We start from the raw sequence: 22,681 nt of genomic DNA on the forward strand, positions 1-22,681 counted from the left end.
GGCTGAGCATTGTTTGTTTGTTTTAAGTTGTTTATTTTTACACACCAGGAACATTAACTGTGTTTTTGCTACAATCTTTGTTTATATTCTGCTGATGTTTAAGAAACACAGCTTTGCAATTGTGGTGTTTCCATTAAATAAAAATTAAATTCAAATCACATCGAATCACATGTGAATAAACTTGTTCCCATGATAAGTTATTAAAGATTATGGCAGCAGTGGATGTAAACAGTTACATGAGATTTATTCATAAAACAGCTATGGTGCTAATGCTCATCTTCTGTCAGCCAATCAGAGGAGATGTCAGCATCTTATTCAGGTTTTGGAGCAATAGGCCCCGCCTACTTGGAAATAGTTTTGGGCAAATTGTAGTTTTTGATTTTACATAAGACTTATGGATTCTACACACTAGAATTATACACAACTTTTTATGAACTGTGTGATCCTGTGAGCTTTAGTGGAGTCAGATGCAGCATCACCTCCTGCTACTTCCTGGCAGGTTCCAGTTAGCCAGATGTCACTGTATGTCCACCGGTAGTAACATCCAGCTGTGGATCACGTGACTCGTGTGATGTGAAAAAAGTTTCTCGATTCGGCCAGAAAAAAGCACCTCAACATGAGTTTTTGCACATTTCTAGAGTTGCAGACAGAACAGTCGGATGAAGCTCGGTTTCTATTTTTTTTTTTGAACTGGTGCGTACCAGTTTCGCCGTTCCTGCATCTGCCCATTGGCCTCACACACTAATATTTCCAAATTACGACTCCAGTGAACCTTGGGAATATTTTATAACTTTTAACATTTAACTCAGAAACACGACTGGCCGCTGGTGGACCGCCCTGCCTCTGGGCTTCACGGGTTTCCGGGGGAAACCCTGGAGTGGCATCTGAGGGAACATTTTCATTCACACATCAGGTTATTCATGCATCAAATGACTTCAATATCTGGGCCATATTTCCCAAAAGCATCTTAAGCTGATTGAGAAATCCAGCAGAGGGATCACAGCTGAAGTCACACCAGTGCAGCGTTTTATTTCTTCATGACTTAAAACAGGCAGGTCCCTTATCAACAAATGAGCCACCAACTTTGGCTGTTACTGATCCCACAGCATATTACTGTGTGCTAAAGATTTGCTTCTATTTCTGTAAAATATTGAAGTTCCTCTGAATTCCACACACAGATTTCAGCAACTATATCAAATTCTCACAACTAATTGAAACCCATAATTTAGCTTATATTAGGAGTTGAACACAACGAGACCAAAAGAAATTTGTAAATGGGTTTTATTGATTAATTACATTTTTTTGATTTATGAAGATTTTATATGTGGAAAATTAAGATTTTTTTTTTCACCAATGCACTTATTGTGTATTGTAGGTCAACTCTACACTAAAATTATTTTTTAATGACAAGGGAAAAAAAGTCATATTACAAGAATACAGTCATAATACAATAAAGTGAAAATAATACGAGTATAAAGTTTTAGTATTACCAGAATAAGGTTATAATATTAGGAGAATAAAGTTTATCAGGACTCCAACATGAAAAATAACAAAACAATAAAAAACTAAAATGAGCAATGTTGGTAAAGTTATACTTTGTTGTTGGTTTTACAAATGAAAAAATATTTAATCTGTTAACACGTCGGCATCAAATTATTATCAGTAGCAGGACTTTTAATGACACCTGGTGCAAACAAATATATCCATGTGTGATTTTAATTTTGTTTCTTATTTAATGGAAACATAATTGAGAAGTTATGTTTTATTAACACAATATTGAGAAATTTTGCACACTTTTGTAATGGAAACTCAGCCAGTGAGAACACAGTGTACAGTTATGTCTTTTCATATGATGTACTCTGGTTGGCTTTTATTTCAAAGCTAAAAATTCAACTTAAAAATATAACCAATATATATATATATTTTTTTGCAGATTTTTTCTAATCCAGCATATCCATGCACTTTATTATTATTATTATTATTATTATTATTATTATTATTATTTTGCTTGAAGAATTATACAAATGTGTTCAGAACACAGCTTTAAGGAGAAAATGTGATTATTATCAGGGAAACGCAGCCATGATTATTTTGGCAGCGCTGCGCAGCAACCATCAGCCACGGCCATTAATCACATAAAACAGAACAAAATAACGTCATTTTCTCCCAAATGAGCTGCTCCTGCTGAGGGTCGGTGTAGCATGACTCAGGCTGAATTAAAGAGGCCTTTTTATTTCCATTCCCGGCTGAATATGAGGAGAGGTTCTTAGGTGGTAGACGGATCCGGGCCCGGGCTTGTATCTGCAGCTGAACATCATATCACACCCTGCTTTCACATCAACCTCTCTGTTCTGACCATCATGTTCTTTTATGCTTTTTTTTTTTTTTTTTTAATATCCCATCAGCCTCCTCATGTGTTGGCTTCCAGCTGTGAGCTTCAAAGAGACTTGCAGACCACAGGATGCTGAATGAAATGCTTTGGAAGTCAACGCTGATGCTTTAGACTCCTCCTCTGGATATTAAAGCCACCGAGAAAGGAAAAAAAGCACACTCTCTGTATTTTCAAATACGTTCTGTTTGTACATGATTAAAAATGAATGAATAATTTTGGAGTTGTGTCTATGTGCATTTCTTACTTTGAGTCATTCATCTGAGTTTATTTGTATGTTACTGTTCTTTTTCTTTTTTTTTAAATCCTTTTTCACTCAGAAAATGTTTCTTACACATATGGAAAATGTGCTTCACACTTAATGTGTGAAACTTTAATAAAGATATGTTTTTTCCATATCTATTCAACCTGTCACCATGTTGTGACAGTTTAGTATCAGAGATCATTTGTGAAAAAATGTAGGTTTTCCCAGTGTTACTATCGTGGTCCTCAAACAGGCACCGCTTCTGGTCAAAAACAACCAATCAGAGCCAGGAGGAGGGTCTTAGAGCTGCTAATCATCCCTATGTACGCTGCTCATTGTGCCAATGGTGGAAAAATAACTTACCATTATAGGAAAACCATTTATCTGCCGTCATCAGTTTGTATGCTAACTAGCCTGAACAGTTGTGGTGAACCAACTGTAGCAAAGAGCAACAGTGAGCATGAGAGTGATTGACAGCAATAAGACCCTCCTCCTGGTTCTGATTGGTTGTTTCTGACTGAGTGGTGTAGCAAAAAAAAAAAAAAAGATAACAAAAGTTATACTGCAGCTTTAAGGCCCCGTCTAAAAACACTTACAAGTGCCTATTTTAATACTTCAAATACTCAAGAGTGGAAACCATCTTGGCACTATAACAGAAGATAACTACAGTGTTCCTGATAGCCACTCTTGTCTAATAGCCAATCAGCATCAAGGAAAATGAATGGTGCTCCTGAATCGGCTGCTTTACAAACACCAGCTAACAGAAGGTCAAGCAGCCTTCTGAAACTGTCTTTCATGTCAAATATTTTAAATATACTGAACACAAAAAATCAGTGAGTAGGCAAATTTTCTGCAAATAATTTGGAGTATTCACAAAAAAAAATCTAGGAATAGGTGAATTAACAAATTGAAGTCAGAGGTCTGGTGAATCATTAATATGACTCAATTTGAACTTGTTTTAATTGAATTGTAGGAAACTGTCTCTGTGGTCTTACAGAATAAAATAAAATCCTTTCCTGTCCCACGTTGGGGAAATTCAGCTGCATCAAGTTAAAGTGAAAGTTGTGATGTTCTGTTTTCTTCATGATTGATTGCCTGCTGATCAAACTGTGTTTGCTAAAATGTCAAATGTGTAAGAATTCCACTCAGCTGCTCGTCCTTCTTTCTGGATATGAACCAGAATGATGGAGTATTAGCTTGATTGTAACGTGCAGAAATAATTCCTCGTTGAGTGTAAGGGAGCATCGTGGTTCAATGGCTTCATCAGTGAACACGCTTCAGTGAGTGCCTGGTTAGTGATTGAGTAGGTGTGGAGTGTTGTCCAATTTTGCTCTCTTGGAGAACCTGCTCATCTGTGCTCCTGTCTGCTCAGGGTCATGTTCCACCAACACAATGTTGCGGTTCCTGTGTGTGGACTCTTTCTCTCTCACATTGCTTTGCCAGAATGTACCAACACTGATAACTAAGACTCCAGCTATCTCAGAAAACGGTAGCTGTTCCAGGAACATTTATTGTGTGTAATGTGATCTACTCTGGCTCTGGTTGGAGATGGACTGGTGAAACCCAGACAACTGTAACCTTATGAAAGAGAACTCCTGCAAAAATAGTAGAGGAACAACTTTTTTTTTTTTTTTTTCAGTTTTTTCAGTAACTAGAAAAGTGTTCAAATATGTTGTATGCTGTGCTATCAAATAGTCATATCAAAAGACTGGATAAACAGGCCAATGTTAGCTTAGCACAGAACAATGCTACGCAAGAGGAAAGGTATTGGTGAATAATGTGAACTGTTCACATTGTCCTCTGCATAATGACAATGAGCTTTGTACCTGTGTTATACCACATATTAATGTTTATGGAGTCACTTCATCTGAACTTTCATGTTTCATTGATGATTCAGTCCCATCTCTGCTGACTTCTAAAGATTCTTTTCCATCAGTGCCTGAATTTCAAAGATTAAAGGCGCAGCGCTACAAGACTCAAAGACGCTGCACTGTGGGATTAAGAGTAAAATATATTGAAGAACTCCAGCAGCAGCTTGCAGAGATGAAACTCTTAGACTGCATATATTTATTCACTCTTACAGTCTATCTGTAAGCATAGAGTTTCTGGATAAACTGTACAGCATGTTGTGTCCCTTTCCATCCTGCTTTACAGTAATTATTTGATGAAATGTTTTCACTTCCAAAGTGCTTTAATGCACACTTGGATTATGCCTACAACATTTTGAGCATTACGTGCTTCTTCTTGTTTAAATGGTTTTACGAAGGAAGCTCATGGCCTACTTTAGCACCTCAAAGTGACGCAGGGTGTCGTACAGCCGAGTTTGCTGATTGGCCAAGAGTCTTGACCTATTTCTCCCAAGAGGTTTTTCAGGATTTCCAACTAGTTGAGAAGTGAATGTACATGCTGCACAGAGCTTCTGGATAGACAGAATTCATTGTTTATCACAGACATTAAAACATATACAAAGTACAAACAAATGTAGAATTCATTTTGAGTCCACGTATGAGGACAGTAAGTGACGATGGGAAAGTAAAGTGGAACTCCTTGTTTTTTTCGTACAAACCTGGCAACTAAAACAGATTCTATTCCATTTTCAAAAGGTCCATCCATCCATCCATTGATCCATCCATCCATCCATCCATCCATCCATCCATCCATCCATCCATCCATCCATCCATCTTGAAGGATTGTTTTGTTAGACTAACAGGCCCAGAAGGGAAAACCAAGTATCCTCATGTTTAATCAAATCACATTTGTCTGATAATAAAATTAGTTAATGTTTGAATGCAACAAAATAAAGTAAAACAAGAAATCTATAAGGACTCGTATACTTTTCATAGCACTGCTGTACTTCTGTGGCAGCATTCTGTGGAAAGCAATGAATGCGCCGCGGAACAACGAGCGCTCATTAGGAGCTGAACAGCTGCACATTAGGTGTGCCACATCAGTGGAGGAGCGTCCTCTGTGATTACATCCCCACTGCATCAGATCCTCTCAGCTCCATCCGGGCTGAGCAGGAGTCCCGTTCACTGAGCCTGCTGCTGCTGCTGCTGCTGCTGCTGCTGCTGCTGCTGCTGCTGCTGCTGCTGCTGCTGCTCTAATTGGAACAGGACCGGGGTCTCCCTCTGACTCAGATGTGTCTCATATCAACTCATGCAATCAAACACGCTGTCAGCAGTGAACGACTTCGGTTAAATCCTGTTTTCCGGAGACTTGCTAATAAAATTGATGACGCAATAAAATGCGCGTACCGAAAGCATTTCTTAGATGAGTGAGTCTCGGTTCATATCAGGTTTTTCCAGGTGAAATCTGACTGACTGCAGGCCGGTGTCACCAAATGTTGCTTGTTAGAGAGTCTTAACGATAAGAGGAGCAATGCAGGTTCTCCACTTTAGCAAATCTTCTCTGCCTCAGGGCATCTCATGCTGAGAGCTGGAAACCCCCACTGCCACAGCCTGCATTGCAGGATGTGTACTGAAGTCAGGAGATTCATTTGTATGGACAGTTATATAGGCTGAGCAGCACTAAAATAATGTATTAGAATATAAAGTTATTAAAAACAGAAGATGATATTGATAGGCAATTGTGTCAAAGCAAGTGGATATATAAACACATTATTTGTTTTTTGTAATGCACAGGAACCTAAATCTATGTTTTCTCAAACACAAATACAGTTCTCTCAAATCTTCTCTTTTTATAAATAATTGTTTACAGTGATATTAAACAGCAAAGAGCATAAAAATGTTTTCCCAGGTATCCAGTTAAGTCAGGCCTTTAGAGCATTACCAACATCTGGTAACTAAGGGTGATTTTTTTTTCTCCGAAGCCCCATTGGAAACTAAGGGAACTAAAGAAAATAAAAATAAAAATCTCAATATTACATGAAGGATCCCTGCACACAACATTTATTCATATCAGACTATTTAAAAAGCAAGAAACAAAACAACTTTGCACTTTAAAAAGAAGTTTATTATCTATTATTATCTATTTAAAAAAAAAAGCATCACAGTGCTGAAGTGACTCCCAGTCTGCAGCTGCTGGTCCACTTTGTGTGACCTGCTCTGCACCACTGACTGTCTGGATCCCAGAGAATAATTACATGTTGGTTTTCAGTTCATCATAAAACAGAATGTTGCTCCTAATGTAAACGAGCTTCAGTTCATCATTGAGGTCTACAAACTTTTTTTGCCTTGTTCTGTCTCACCTGTTTGGCCTCTGCTGTGCAGTACAACGGAGCCATGTGCTGTCAGAGTATACATCTCATGGCAAAGGCTTAACGACCCCCTACTTCACCCCCCGCCTTCCTTCTCACAGGAATTTGTAAAGAAAACACAACATTGGCAGGAGAGCTAGGACCAATGGCTGTAAAGTAAAGAGATAAAAGAGATGAGATTGGGCTTAAGATGGAGATGGAGGAGAAGGAGGGATTGTAGATTACAAAGAGAATCAGATAGGATGAGGATAGATGAGACAAGGAGCGAGCCGGGGACGGATGGTGGGGGGAGTGATGCTTCTCAGAACGAACGATATCTCTCCTCCCTCTAAAGCCGCCGTCTAATCATTTCATTCTTTGTTTGGCAGAGATGGAGGAGACACGCAGCTCTGACTGCCTCAGCACATAAAGGCAAAAGTTTAGGAGTTTTATAGGTGGCACTGATGATTCTGTTCAGTCGAAAGATGGTACAAAACAGCAGAATGGTATACCAATAACATGACTATGTCTTTTATAAATGTGTATATAAAGTACAGAATGGGAAATGGGGATATTTTTGTGGTTAGGACAGAGAATAGGTTTACAATGTTGGACAAAAATGAGTAATGATTTAAAAAGCCATAAAAGTGGCCTTATGTGAAAAGTAAATGCTGCCACTGTTGGTGGCAACATCAGCCATCCAGTGGTACCGATAACTGGAAATGAGTCTTTAAAGGGGCAGTATGTAACTTTTATTTAAAAACAAACAAAAAAAAATAAGTATTTGTTGATACTGTCACTATGTTGTGATAGGATGGTGTGAGACAGATTATCTGAGAAAAAAAATCAAGCTCCTCTAAATTCTTCCAGAGCAAGCTACAATCAACCAATCGGAGCCAGGAGGCGGGTCTTAGTGCTGTCAATCAAGCCTGCATGTGCAAGAATGGCATATCACTCAAGTTTATGTGTGGGAAAACAGACAAGCGAGTTATTTTTGACAATATAGTGTACATGCATCAAAAAATTAAATAAAAAATGCCAGTTGAGTCAGTGCCTGGTATCTGAGACCCGACTATGAGCCATGCTGCCTCAAGTGCTACGGTGACAGAGAGGGGAGGGGATGGTGAACGCTGTGGGCTCACCGTAGAAACGGCTGTCAACTGTCCTCACTTAGACAGAGACATTTAGTATTTGAAAAAGCACTTGTGCGAGCTGAGCAGTGAAAACTCAGCTTTCAAAGTCTGGGAGCGCCAAAGCTGCTCTGTGGAAAATTGGACTTCTTCGTGCCAAGAGAATTTGTCTTGCCTGTGTAATGAGCTTTAAACGCTTAAAAATGAAGTCAGGCAAGGCAACAGTGTGCCACACTAGCAAGAGATATGCTAGGGGTGGCCTGCCATCTGTTAGCAGATCACTCTATCTGCAGTGATTCCTTATCAACAGGAGGCACAAAGACCTTCTGAACACAGAATACACAAAACAGATTTCATGAACGTTTCTAAAGTGGATATTTCCACTTTGTATTACTGATGGGCCACTTTATTAATGAAGATGACTTGCTAAAGTTCAAAGCAAATGTCAGAATGGGAAAGAAGGAGGATTTAAGTGACTGTTAAGGTGGCATGTTTGCTGGTGCAAAATAAGACGGTGCAGAATCAAACTAGTTCACACAAAAATGTCACAGTTTGCACTGTAACAAAATATATCACCAGTAAGGTCCAGTTTATACAACTTATCAGCAAGAAAGGTTTTAGTGTTTAGTCACTCTATGCCAAAATTATTATAGACAACTAAAACTAACATACTAACAAAAACTTAAATTGAAAAAATATTTCTATTAACTGAAATATATAAAAACTATAACTAACTGAAACGATACCATATGTTTATAAAGCTAACTAAAATATACTGAAATTATAGCTATAATATCCTTAGTTTTAATGTTTATGAGTCTATTTATTAGCCTTTTGATCTGATGTCAAATTGATTTTTCTCTTTTCCAGCTGTCAGCTGTCCATATATCTCACTTCTCCATTCTCCTCCCGGAGGCGCTGACGCTTTTATACGCAAAATGCCAACAGCAAAAGCTGGGAGAAAACAGCAGGGTGAGCTGCTGTTCAACAATAATAATACAGTTTCTAAAAATGGTGTCTCCTGTTCATTACCAAAACAATGTAAACATAATCACAATGCAACATTTTGACCTTTTTGAATTCTGCACCTAAAATTAACCAAGGTATGAAAAAACTAAAACTACCACGATAATTAATAAAAACTAAACTAAAACTAAACAATATCTAACTAATAATAACTAATAAAAAAGTAGCTAACACACTGTAAAAACTGAATTATTCAAAAGTTACAACAAAATCAAACTGCAATATAAATCCTCTGCTCTCAGCATTAATAAATCCCACAGCTTACATGAACTTTGACCTGAGTGAAGTTGCCCACCCGTCCCCCCCCATCTTCTTCAAATCAGACAAAATTGGTGTCAAATGTTTGTGCTACGTTTGTGCAGCAATAACTTTTCATTTGTGCTACTATCATTTGAAATATATTAAGAAATTTTGTTGCACAGATATAGTCACATTGATTGGCACCAATTTAGTCTAATTTGAAGAAGGTGGGGATTGGGGGAGAAGGGGGCATTGTTGACCTTTCATGACCTCTGGAAATATTTCTTAATATTTCTAAAATTATAGTGGCACAAACAAGAATTTTTGCTGCATATACCAGCACAAACTTTTGACACCATTTTTGTCCGATTTGAAGAAGGTGGAGGGGCCAACCTCACTCCGGTGAATTTTGTTGAGATTTGTGAGATTGACAAAGGAGGCGCGGCTGCAGACTAATTCCAGTATTATTGCTGACAAAGTGAAATGAGTGAGAGGCACACTATATTTTCTCTGTCAACTATTAACATCACTGGCAGAGAACATAAACCGAGCCTTCAGGCGGCTCAGTTTAACCTTGAGAAAGAGTCGGCGGTTGTTTGGATTCATGGCAGAATCATGATCACCTGCAGCGCTGGAGAACACGACGCTCAGCTTTGCTGGAGCCGCTCGGCATTTCTCTGCCGCTGCATTTATCTTTTAACCACCTGCAGATTCCCGCTTTTTAATTGGTTCCTGTTCCCTCTGGTTGGTAACTCATTTCAAGTAGCCAAGTGAACCACCTGCTCGGTGCCCAGCAGCAGGAACACACGGCTGCAGCAGAACATAGAGGAGCATTGAGCAGCCACAGAGCCAGATTGTTTCCCCCTGGAGTTAGAACGGAGCGCATCAAATAAAACAGAAATGCTTCCAATAGATAGTTATTCCTGGTGCTGCTCTGGATCTCTCTGTGGAGGGATTTATTATATTTTGGTTGTTTAACACGTTTCAGATCAACTTCATGCTTTTGATTAAACCTTCTTTCCAACTTAAAGCTATAAATAACCGCAGAACAAACTGGCAGTATCAAAGCACGCATCTGAGGCGTTTCCTTTTGATACAATATTTTAGTACATTTTTAAGTTGAGTAAAAATAACACAACAGCAGCTCATGGAAATGAAATGCTATTCTCCATGTGTTCTGTTTGTATTACCTGACTCTGAGCCTCGTCTATCCCTGACACTGATTGCTGCAACGTTCCACCTCCCTCCTGTCACGCTGCTTTCCTGAAACTGAAGTAGAGCTGCTTTGCTGTGAGCTGTTTAAAAGTCTGAAGTTGAGCAACTCATGCAAGAAAAAAATGAGCAGATAATTCTGCATTGGAAATGATTATTATTATTATTTTTTGTAATTGGTATGGTGTAACATCCTAATCTTAAACGATGTGTTTTCATTTGCTGTAAGCAGACGCTCATCATAATTAACAGGAATAAAGGAAACATCAGGTTGTGTATAATTAATCTACACAATATGTTTCACGTTCATCCACACACACACACCCACACACACACACGCACACGCACACACACACACACACACACACACACACACACACACACACAATTACTCTCACATAGTATTCTATATTCACTTTTCTCCTGCATTGACTTCTGTTCATTTAGCCTGAGCCTGACCTTTAACCTAAAGCCTAACCACAAAGCAGAACTCCTTCCTATGCAGCCTTGGCTTTGGGCATTTTCTATTTTTTTTTTTAATTCCTTCTCACCTGATAATGTTTCATGTAGAAAGTGTAGCTAGCACCAATAGGAAACTAAAAGTAACACTGAGAAAGATGACATTTGAATGATAGAACATTTTACTTCTTTTCAAGAGAAACTAAAAATACAGTGATTTGCACTGCTGTGTAAAATAGATTTTTTTTAAGCTTTACATAATGGTATAATGCTATTTCCTCATCAGAAACACACCTGGAGTTTTGCTTTGATTCTTTCATGAAGGTTTGAGAAATCCTTTAATCTCCACGGCAACTATCCAGCTGTGCAAAACGCCTGGGTGGACCTAGCTCCGCCTTCGAGATGCAGCTCCTCCTCTGAACTGCAGTTTCCAAGTTTCTGCCTCACACAGCAGCCCTCCCCTCAACTCCTCCACTCAGCTCCTTCAGACTAGCCAGCAGCAATTAGCAAACACCTGGTGGAACTGCACATCTGCTGAGCTCATTATAGGAGCAATGCTGGTAAAAATGTTGTTAAAGGGTTAATAGGGGAGCCATGTTGTGATGACTTCCTGAAGGCGGAGTTTCAGAAAGAGCAGGAGTTTCTTAAAGAGACAGAGACCCAAATTCAAGGCATTAAATTACAAAGTCAAATTTGATATATGCAGCATTTCTAAAACAACTGAATGTGACACAGTTATTTGAATATGCTATAAAATGATAGTATAACATAATTATTTGTTAATTGTGCTATGAAATGGCCCTTTTTGCCTGGACATACGTAATACTGCCCCTTTAAAAGAACACATGAAATGTCTTGATCTCCTTCAGTCACATTTATGTCACTGTTTCCATGTTGCAGGTTTACAAATTGCATTTTTTCAGATGGCTAATGCTGAACATAAACACTGAAACAGGAAGTCAATTAGAATAATAATCTCTGAAGCTTTTAGAGACAAAATGATGGAGTATCGACCACATCCTTTAATCAGCAAGAGGCTAACAGAAGCAGATACGCTGCTGTTACTGGTGCTGTTGCTGAAGATGATGCTGCAGCTGGTGGTGCTGCAGCTGGTGGTGCTGTGGCTGGTGGTGCTGCGGCTGGTGGTGCTGCGGCTGGTGGTGCTGCGGCTGGTGGTGGTGCAGCTGGTGGTTCTGTGGCTGGTGGTGCTGCAGCTGGTGGTGCTGCAGCTGGTGGTGCTGTGGCTGGTGGTGCTGCGGCTGGTGGTGCTGCAGCTGGTGGTGCTGTGGCTGGTGGTGCTGCAGCTGGTGGTGGTGCAGCTGGTGGTGGTGCGGCTGGTGGTGCTGCAGCTGGTGGTGCTGTGGCTGGTGGTGCTACGGCTGGTGGTGCTGCGGCTGGTGGTGGTGCAGCGCTCCTCCTACAGTCTCATTGAATCTGGTTATCCCCATTTTGTCCCTGTAATGTTTAAATGACATTATAATGCATGACTAATTGCATTGTGGTGGACAATTTTATTATCCTGCAATATATTCTGGCTTTAATAATTTATTGGTGATATCATGTTATGTCTTTACTCTAAGTGCTTACGAACTCTCTCCAGATGAACCTGTCTGGGCTGCACAGCCAAGGATAGACGCTGTTTTCGGCAGCTGCATGGGAGCTAGACTGTCTCTGTTTGGGATTCCTTATCTTCAGTGTGAAACCTGTGTGTAGTCTCTGTCTGACACACACAGCCCACTCTGAGCCTGATTTGGAGCTTTAATCTGACCTCTTCTCCAGTATTTGACCTTGTGGCTATCATGTCACGCCCATGGTATGAAACAAACCTGACTGAGTGATTTTCACTCAGCCTGGCAATTCATTTTTTCCACAGCACAGAAATGACATAATCATCAGTGTTGAGATGGTTTTCTTTTGACTGGCAATTTGTTTTAATGAGGGAATTCTGTATGAACCTTTAAACAAATTGTCGAGTCACTATTAAAACTGCACTATGTTGAAAAAAACCCAAACTATTCCACCCTGGTAATGTGTAAAATGCCCCAGGTGGAATGAGGAAGTTAATCCACGGCTTGCTCTGCCACAGCAAAGGTCAGCCAGCCGAGCTGAGGAGTGTGTGTGAAATGATGGGGCAGCGTGAGCAACACCACACTCTAACTCACAGGGCTTCTGTCACATCTGCTTTCATTTGTTTGAGCACACATTGTGCAGGACTTGTGGAACCACAGTGTGAACAGGCAAAGTAACAGATAACTCAGCTCTGGGACTTGATCCGTAGCTACACTGAAGCAGCGTAAAAATAACCACCTAATATTTCAGGGTGTTTTTTTTCTTCTGTTGAAATTCTCTGTCATGACATGGTTACTGTTGTTGACATGTTTCAGTTTGTAGTTTTATGTCGCCTTCATTGTAAATAACAGGGTCGTGCATCTCCGATATGATGCATATGTTGATACATATTTTAGATACTTTGACAGAAAAAAATCATGTGAAGCAACACAATTTGTCCTCTGATTCACTGATTTCAGAGTGTTGTGATCTGATGGGATTTGGTTTGAGTCAATTGAGTAAAACAAAGCAAAGAAATGATACTGAGCAGTGGAGTATCTCAACAAAACAACAGCCCAGGTGCTTTTCAGATACACTGCGCTGGGCTGCCCAATAAGAAAATAAACAAGCACTAAAATCAAAATAATTCACTACAGACAGGCTACAGCTCCTCGGAATCCTGGCTACATTAATAACTCTGTGGGTATATAACCATATATGCTATCAAAATTTATCAATACAAACAAAACATGGATTTTATTCTGCAACCTATTACGTTATATCTTCTCACTTGAGTGGTAGTAGGCGTGCCAGTCAAGCTTTTATGAATGTTTGAATAACTGGGCAGCAAACAGACAGGTATGCAAACCAAACTTGTCATTTTATTTGATATCTTTTACTGAGGGAAGACACTGTGGTGATGGACAGCAGCCGTCAGTCAGAACGATTAACAGCCCTCGGCGTAATCACAGATTTGCAGCAAACACTTTAAACAAAGTAAGAAGATTAACACTTATAAACTTTGTAAGTATGATTAGAAAGACACCAAATATCGCATTAGGACATCCTTCATGGCACCTCGATATGGTTAAGTGACGTAGTTGCAAAGGGTCAATAAAGTCCTGGGCTGAACACACAGCCTTGTGGGATGCCGGTGTTGATGGAAAGAGTGGAGGAAGTATGACTGCCTGATCTCACACTGTGCAAATCCAGTTGCATAGAGCATTGATTGGTTTTTCCAGATTCTCGTTGAGCGTGACTCTGTGTTGTGTGCGTGCGTGTGTGTGTGTGTGTGCATGGTTGTTTATTCTAAGCATCTCTGTGTTGCCGTGGTGATTTGTCCTTGATGTACCTCTGCGACCTTGCAAGGACAAACGGGTACAGATGATGGGTGTATAGACTTTTCATTCTTATTTTTGCTCTTCTTCTTTTTCCTCTTCTTCTTCTTCTTCTTCTTCTTCTTCTTCTTCTTTTTCCTATTGCTATGATTAATCAATAAATTAACATAAAGTTTAGTTACTTAGCAACACAAAGCATACATAACAACTTACTTTGCAGCAGAATGCTGTAAAATTTGTCTCAAATCTCTTGACCACTGGGACTCAGCCATTTGCTAGAAGTAAACAGTTGCACTTTGCTGCACTGTGAGCAGTGAGTACTTTTCGCTTGAAATCCAGATGCTGAGTTTTAATTTTGATACTAAACGCCATGCGGCAGCCTCCTCTGAAGGCTTCCCAGCGGTCAGCATTCATTAACCTGCACAGTGTTCAGTCTTGCTCTGGTCTACATGGAGGCGGTTGCGGTGAAATACAACCAGCCTACTCAAACAGATTACCAGCTCGGCATGAGGAAGCTCCTCACTCAACCCATCCATCGCCTCATCCCTCCTGCAAATCTTTCCTCTCTTTCTATCTTATATAAATGTGCAGCCCATCACCCCTGACACACACAAACACACATTCTCGCTCCCCTGCTCTCTCCAAAACAAAGTTTCATTATCATTAGGGTCATATTGTGTGTGTGACTGTCAGTGTGTGTGTGTGTGAGAGACAGAGAGGGAGAGAAAGAGAGAGAGGGGTGAGCGGTAGGGAGAGAGGGAGGCTGCTTGTGACTGAGAATGTGAGAGAGGACAACAGAGGAGGACGGATCGGTGGCAGAAAGCAGGAGGCGCTGCTTGCAGTCAGGAGGATGCGCCTCTGACATGCGGACTTTCTCTGACGCCACCGGCTCTACCTGACCGCCGACCAGCCCGCTCACACAACAGGGAGCTCGTGGTTTTATTTTTTCCTTCCCACAGTCTCCCCGCCGCCGCCGCTCTCTCTTCCCCCGGACCGGCTTCTATCGACATGCCGCCGGCTGCCCGCTCGGTCCGAGTCCGCGGCACCTTGCCTGCGGTGCTGTGGGTCTGGCTGCTGTGGAGCAGCGTCTCAGCAGGAGGTAAGGATTTTTCTTTTTTCATTATTATTGTCGGATGCTGCTCTTTAATCCTGTTGTAGCAGTGTTTTTAAACTCCCATCATCTGTGTCTCGGATTGCGTCCAAGCAGATCGAGAGCAGCTTGAGTTCAGTTCTCGGCGCATCACCAACTCGCATTTTTTTTTTTTTCTGGGCATCCCCGGCTTGTTTTCGAGTCAAATCGTGGGAGGTTTCGAGTGGATGGGGAGGGAGTCTGAAACAGCCCTTTGAAGTCTTGAAATAAATGCAGGCTATTTACAGCGAGAGCGACTCAAACCACCGAGCGAATTTTATTATTATTATTTTTTTTTTTTTGGCACGAGCGGTCCGGGGATGTGCGCGCACGCTTCCCTTAAGCCAAGGAATGCGCGCGGAGCGGAGCCCACTCGTGTGCGTGGGAGCCTCGATCAGGCAGCAGCAGGGTGAATGCAGAGGAAGAGATCACCTGTCAACAGGCGCTGCAGTTAGACTGGCAGACTGAGCATCAGCAGGAAAAAATAGCAAAATAGAAGAACGAAGTTACACTTAATACCCACGAAGAGAAAATCTTTCCAAATACTTCTGTAGCTGCGTCTCCATTAAAAACTCGGCGAATTTTGGGAAAAACAAAACAAAACAATATTTCACATTTGCAGAAGAAACGCAATCAAAATCACAAGTGAATAAGTTTTCAAACGATAATTCATTATAAAAAAAATGCTTTACCATGATCCTCCTACTTCCTGTCATCGTCTTCTTCGTCGTTTGCACCAGTGGTAATATCCAGTTGTTGATCGTGACTGGTGTGATGCGAAAATTGTGTTTCCATTGCAGTTTTGCGAAATGAGCCAATTTTTATATGGCCAATAAACCACCTCGTCATAGCATTACATTTTTTTTAAAATCATAAAAAAAAAATTTTAAATTGGCGTCTCTGTTAATCAAATGTATTTTTGAAAAATAAAATTGCACAATCCTATGATCTATGGTGACATGGAGGATGTTTGTTTGGCTCTCTGCTTTTAAGTGGCTCTTTGGACCTCTTAGTATATAGTTCTTAATTGTCATGAGGTGTGTTGGTTGGTGATGGTGAGGAGAGACGCTGAGACCCAGGTTATGGTGATGATGATGAGTTTAATGGAGAAAATGCTCACACAGTCCAAAACAGGCGGCATGGTGGAGAACTAGCACACAGCTAAATACCGGTAGCTACTGAATGACAGGACTGAAAACGAGAGCTGACACTACCAGGACTATACAGTTCCACTGGCAAGAAAACAACGTAAGACATACGTAAGACAAGGACCCGACGAAGAACACAGACAACAGGTGAGACTAAATACACACGGGGTAATCAAGGGAATGAGACACACCTGGGAGACAATCAACGGGGAGGACAGGACAGAGACTCACATGGAAACAGAATCACACAGAAAAACTCAAAACTAAACACACAGAAACGCGGACCATGACATTAATAACATGGGAAAAATTTATAAACCAGCTAATATTTTTACGCATTGAATTTCCACAACAGAATGTCACTAATAGAACAAAGCAACATGTTTTTATGTCAGTTTTTCTTGTCATTGGATTGAAAAGTGTCTTCAGTATATTTTCCATTGAAAATCAACATCCAGCAGAAGAAACTGTATTTATCCTCTTTTCGTAAGTGTTTTGTCTGTTCTTTATTTACATATTTAAGCTAAGACAAAGTAGTGGGTATTTAATATTGACAATGCATTTCCAGCAGCAGATGTTCATCAGAATTATAAGTTGTCTTCTTTGGATTATAAAGGTTGCAGATTCTTGTTGGAATCCCACCTTGCTGATGTGGAGGTGGATACATGACGTCCTTGTTCACAGCTTTCCTTTTTGGATGCAACATTTCAATATGAAAAATGTAAACAAACGCATGAAATGGTAATGTTTAGGAAAGTTTGCTCTGCTGAGCATTTCCTCCTGGTCAGCTGAGGCGATCAAAATAACTTCGGTTGATACAGTTTTCTTCATCTCTAACTGGGGCATCCCTCCGGTCTGGAGCCAAACTCAGGCTCTGCAACTAGCATGATTACAGCATGCTGGGGATGATGGTTGTGACACAGTTATGGAGAAAGTGTTTTATGCAAAGGAGTCTTTTGCTGTAGCCTCATTAAAGATTTGTGGTGCATGATCATTGTGGTTCAAGCTGTAATCATTGAGGACAGCAGCATATTCTCCACAAACAGATCCGTTCTGCCTCTGATGCCAGTAAAGAAACACTCAAACAGACGTTGGATTGTGACATTGTTGCTTGCAACTCTTTTAGACCTCTGGTACGATCATCTACATCAGGTGTGGTTATCCACTGCAATGGGTCTCGATATCTTGTTGGTATACCTCTATTGTATTCATGACAGTTGAAAACAAAGACAATTTTTTGCAATCTTAACATGCGCAACAAATATTGTGATGATGACATATGGTGACGGAAGTTCATCTGTTGTTATAAACTCTTACTCTCCGTTTTTGGCATGAGCAAATACTTGTGGATGCAGCTAACCAAACAAAGGTGATAGCAGCTGCATCTACAAAAAATAAACACAAGCAGCATATTCATTTTTGCGTATGACGTTAATGCTGAATTAATGTTGAATTTTGCATGCCTTATCTACCACTGTGGCCAGAGGTGGGCCAAGGTGCAGACAATGTCCATTTGTGACCTACACTGAGGTTCAGGATTCACGTATTTTTCAGTGGAACATCACTTCAAGTTATTTGGGGTTGATGAGCCTATTTGCAGATTTTGTTTTATACATCATATCAAAACTATGCAGCTTGTGAAGCTGATATATGTAGCTGTGATGGTGTTTGACATGCTATTGGCTGTTTACAAAGCAGCAAATTCAGGTGTGCCATTCATTTCATTTTCCTTGGTGTGAATTGGCTGTTCCTCAGCAGATATAAGGAAGACCATATGGATGTTAGGTTCTGTTGTAGTACTAAGGGTTTTTTTTCCACTGTCCTTATTAATGCATATTGTATATTTGATGTGTATTAGAAAGAGTCAAGTATTCATTTTTCAACTACTTGTGTGTGGGTGTTGTCTCTAACCTGGAGGTCAACTGCATACATGATAGCCAAAAATTATGGCTTTATTTCAAAATCTCTGAGTTGGTAACAAAATGCATGACTTTTCAGGTCGACATACTTATAATATCTGACTTGTCAGTTTTGTCATTTTTGAGGTTTGTAGTCTTGATTAAAGACAATACAGGTAGATGTGCTTTGCTGTCCAAATAAAAGAAAGAAACAAAAACAAAAAACAAATTCACCTTGTGGACTTATTGTGTTAAAGTCATCAAACTTTTTTTTATGTTGATCTAAATGTGTTCTAACATGAAAGCCTTTCTGTCTCCGTGGGGCACAAATATGATGTGACACAGAGGCCCTTTCCTCTTAGCCACCTGGAAAGATGAAAAAAATATGGCTTTCAAATCAGACAGATGTACATTCATGTTAATAGGATGGTAAATTACTACTTTGTGTAAAACAATTGGGTCTGTGTGAGAGAAAACTGGCAAACAACCCAGGATTATATTGTTACCATGAAGAAAAAACCCAAAACAAAACAATGACTTACCAACCAGTCAGTTTGGGAGGCATGTCCTACCACTGCAAATGTAGAACTGAGTTTACTGAGCCAGCCACATGCTTTGGTCAGATGGGTCTAAGATTTAGTTAAAAGACGATATGTTGAAAAGTCACGTTATGCTAACCAGGGCTCTAATTGTTCATCGACTTATTTAAAATTCCTCAAGGTAAAACGATCTGCCTCTATGCTTCTCTAAATTATGTTTAACTATTTAGCACACTGTGTCAATCAGTGAGCTAAAGTGTGCTAAGTGCTATTAGCTCAATGTAGAGGGACCAAACGTCATCGTTTTTCAGGGCGCCAATTCTTGAGAAACTTCCCTAACTTGTTCTATTACGAAATCAACTACAACTGATGTCTGACAAAGTAATGAAGTCGTCTTACATCCTACAGAGTTCACATATACGAGCTTCCATGTTGCTCCAAATGAAACCAGGAACACAGTGGGCTTCATGATAGAAATGATTTTAATGAGATTGACTACTACTTCCTTCTTGCAATATTGCATATATGTTTAATATGCTGGTCATCGCATCATGACTTTTATACATAGATATAGAAAATACATCATAATCAACTTGCTTTGCTTTTACTGAACAGAACTTTATTAAAGGTATTTATAGTAGCCTATTGATTATGATGTTATGCAGCTCATTTGGTTTTATTTGTGTATTTAGGTGAAACATTTCATAGACAGAGGTAACATGTTCACTGCATTTGCAATAAAAGGCACGAGTCAAAAATAAATCAGAGACCAATTAATAACTTCATGTATGAAATACATTTGAATTTATTTCAAATTAAATTCAACTCTTGTTGGACAAAATTATGGAAATGTATGGGGTGTGGTAATATAGGCTATTAAATCTTTAAGTGCTTTCTATGACCACACACTGTGCACTACAAACAACAATGCAGCTCTGTCTCTGCTCAGAGCTGCATTGAATGCACATAACTTTCCATTTCAGGGAATGTCATCATTCAGTTCTTTTAGTTTTAATTTCAACACCATGTGAGTGAGCTGTCACACAGCCATCAGTCATAACTTTTCTCCTGCGCCTTTCAGTAATTCCCTCGTTGAACAAACGCTCCCGTGTGAACCGGCCTCTGTGAAGCTGAGCTCTTAAATCATGTCTGCCTGGGAGGAGCTGCCTCTGTGCCCTGATGATGCACAAACGTGTCAAAGTTTCAGCCGAGAAATCATCGATATCTTCTCAGCCAGGCATCAGCCTACTTGTTAATCCACGCCACTTCATTGTTGACGTGCGGCGGTTCGATCTACACGCGCTCAGTCCCTGCGTCTTGCTCTGCATCGCTGGGTTCATCCCACCGCCGGCGTCTGGGCTTAATGAGCTCCTCCAGCAGAGACCCGATGTCATCCAGCCGGTTCAGGGAACGTGTCTATGTGTGTGTGTGTGTGTGTGTGTGTGTGTGTGTGTGTGTGTGTGTGTGTGTGTGTGTGTTTGTGTGTTAAATTTGCACGCTGTTGACATGAGCGTGAAGTTGGGGCCCGTTCGCTGCTTGCTCTGATTTCTCAGGGTTAGAGCGATAATGTTGTATAGAAGGGAGCCTGATGATGGGTGAGCGGACAAGAGAAAGCAGATCTAGCTGCGGTTTGGATCCGGAGAGCAACGTGCAGCAACATGCAGGCTGCCCTGGAACTGTTGCACATCCTCTCCAGCAAAAAGAAGCAAAAGCTCACCCTGCTCCTGATCCGCCATTCTCCTCTCATCTCATCACCTTCGCTCTGGTCTTCAGCTTCCTTCCTCTGGTTCTTCTTCATCCTCTGTGCTCCACCACATCCCCGCCTCCCGTTTCTTGTGAGCTGAGAGGAAAAATAGAACTGAGGGGAGATTGTCTCTTCTGCTTGACTAACCCGAGCCTTATTACACAACCAGATCCTTAGGCTGCGAACTTTTGAGACTACATTGTGCCAAGTAAGCATCAGAAACAGGCAAAGAAACAGAGCTGTAGAAGAAACATGAAGGCAGGTTTGAGGGAGGAAAGAAAGAAAACAGGGTAGAATATGAAACATAAACCTTCAGTCTGTCACTGCTGATCATGCACACAGCCAGTCACACGTACAACACATAGTAGAGGCTCGTAGTTGTGAATTTTCAAAGTTCTTTACAAATTAGGATCTGTGGAAAGTATATGTATTTATTAAATAAAATCCTGTGCAAACAGTGGCCTTCAGGGGTCAGTAACAGAGAAGTTTAAAACAAAATCCCATTAGTCTGTCATCTGAAAACTAGACAAAAGCAAGGCACAACTGAAAATTACGACAGCGTATTAGGTCCACTGTAGATAGAAGGGAAAACCTTGGAAAATTCAGAGTTTAAAAAGTCAAAAAATTTGCTAGAAAAAAAAGAAAAAACTCTGAAATTTTGAGGCTAATCTCAGAAATATTCTGGAAAAGACTTGAAGTTGTACGTTTCAAAAGAGAGCAGGCTCTCTTCAAAACCGTTTCACAGTGGAAGCTTTTGTAGCTACAAACATTTTAGTAAGGGTTTGTTGAACCAGTTCTCCTCCAGTATCCATTGTCCTCAGTTTCTTAAGTGTAAATATGTCACCCACACATTGCAAATAATTCAATTTTGAAGTTCACCATATTGAACATTTTCATTTTTCAGCTTAAATGGAATGGTTTTGTTTTTGCATATTTGGTCGGCATTAACAACAGAGTGGAAGCCAAAGTAATGTTTTGGTTTCTTAAACTACTCATGTCTTCTGTAGAGCAGAACCAGGTGAGAACAGCTGCTGTAAATCACGTCTGATGTGACTGAGGTTCAGGAAGCAGAGTACTTGTGCCGAGTAGCAGGTTGGATGAGTGTGTTAATGGGAAACATTGTAAATAGACTGTGAAAAGCTTTTAAAAACACCCACAATTGTTAAAAGTCAGATAGGCAAAGCTGTATTCCAACTGAGAACAAGTGAAAAAAAAACAAACAAAACGGTTTTAGAGATAAATTTCCATAATGTGATTTTTTGTTGTTGTTTAAAATGGCTAAAGGGTCTACCAAGACAAAAGCAGGCAGCTGTGACAGAAACCATCAGGACGTTGTCCTGACTCCTTTTTAATCAGGTCCTTCTGCAGGTGGGCTCAGAGGGTTTTAACCTTTCATTTCTCACAGAGCCCCCAAGAACAGAAGCTGCTCATTAGCATGCTTATTCAGGCCTCTGTGTTCCTAATGAAGAACTTATGCTGTGGTTTTGGATGAGGCATAAAGCGGCAGAGTAGATTTAAACGACTGCTTCTGATGTTTGTCAGGTTTTCGCCTAATAACTAAAGATGATCTGCATGTTTTATTAGTGCATACAATATTTTCATTACTATTGTGTTCTGAAGGTTTGTGGACCTGCAAGCGTTAAGAATCTAACAGGAGACTCTAGAACACGCTGAACTGAACAAAGCCACATCTTTTCAAAGTCACAACATCCAAAATGAAAACTTGGGCTTATAATAAAAAAATTGTCAGGTGTTTCATATTTTTAGTTTATGCATTTGTTTCTTTTCCAGTTTTATTGTTTATATCATGCTCTGCATCTGCAATATTTATGGTTTTGAACTATAATATTTATTTTTCTATTTATTTTATTTATAATTTAATATATTTGTAATGCACATGTATGTAAGCTCCAGTGTTAGGATAAGGTTCTTTTTTTTTTGG

At 40.1% G+C, this 22,681-nt stretch overlaps 2 protein-coding genes across 2 annotated transcripts in view; both read left to right on the forward strand.

Moving 5' to 3' along the window:
• Nucleotides 1-2,612, forward strand: part of myo18b (myosin XVIIIB) — a 45,588-nt gene extending 42,976 nt beyond the window's left edge. The window contains exon 43 of the mRNA XM_088010732.1: nt 2,406-2,612. The gene's annotated coding sequence lies outside the window, so the exon portion shown is untranslated. The remainder of the gene's footprint in view (nt 1-2,405) is intronic.
• Nucleotides 2,613-15,289: 12,677 nt separating this feature from the next.
• sez6l (seizure related 6 homolog (mouse)-like) overlaps nt 15,290-22,681 on the forward strand; it is a 64,686-nt gene continuing 57,294 nt past the window's right edge. The window contains exon 1 of the mRNA XM_014996373.2: nt 15,290-15,380. Coding sequence (XP_014851859.2) covers nt 15,290-15,380 — 91 coding nt within the window. The remainder of the gene's footprint in view (nt 15,381-22,681) is intronic.

The sequence above is a fragment of the Poecilia mexicana genome, unplaced genomic scaffold (genome assembly GCF_051168715.1).
Source record: "Poecilia mexicana isolate PSO_F unplaced genomic scaffold, ASM5116871v1 scaffold_12, whole genome shotgun sequence".
Classification (NCBI taxonomy): Eukaryota; Metazoa; Chordata; class Actinopteri; order Cyprinodontiformes; family Poeciliidae; genus Poecilia; species Poecilia mexicana.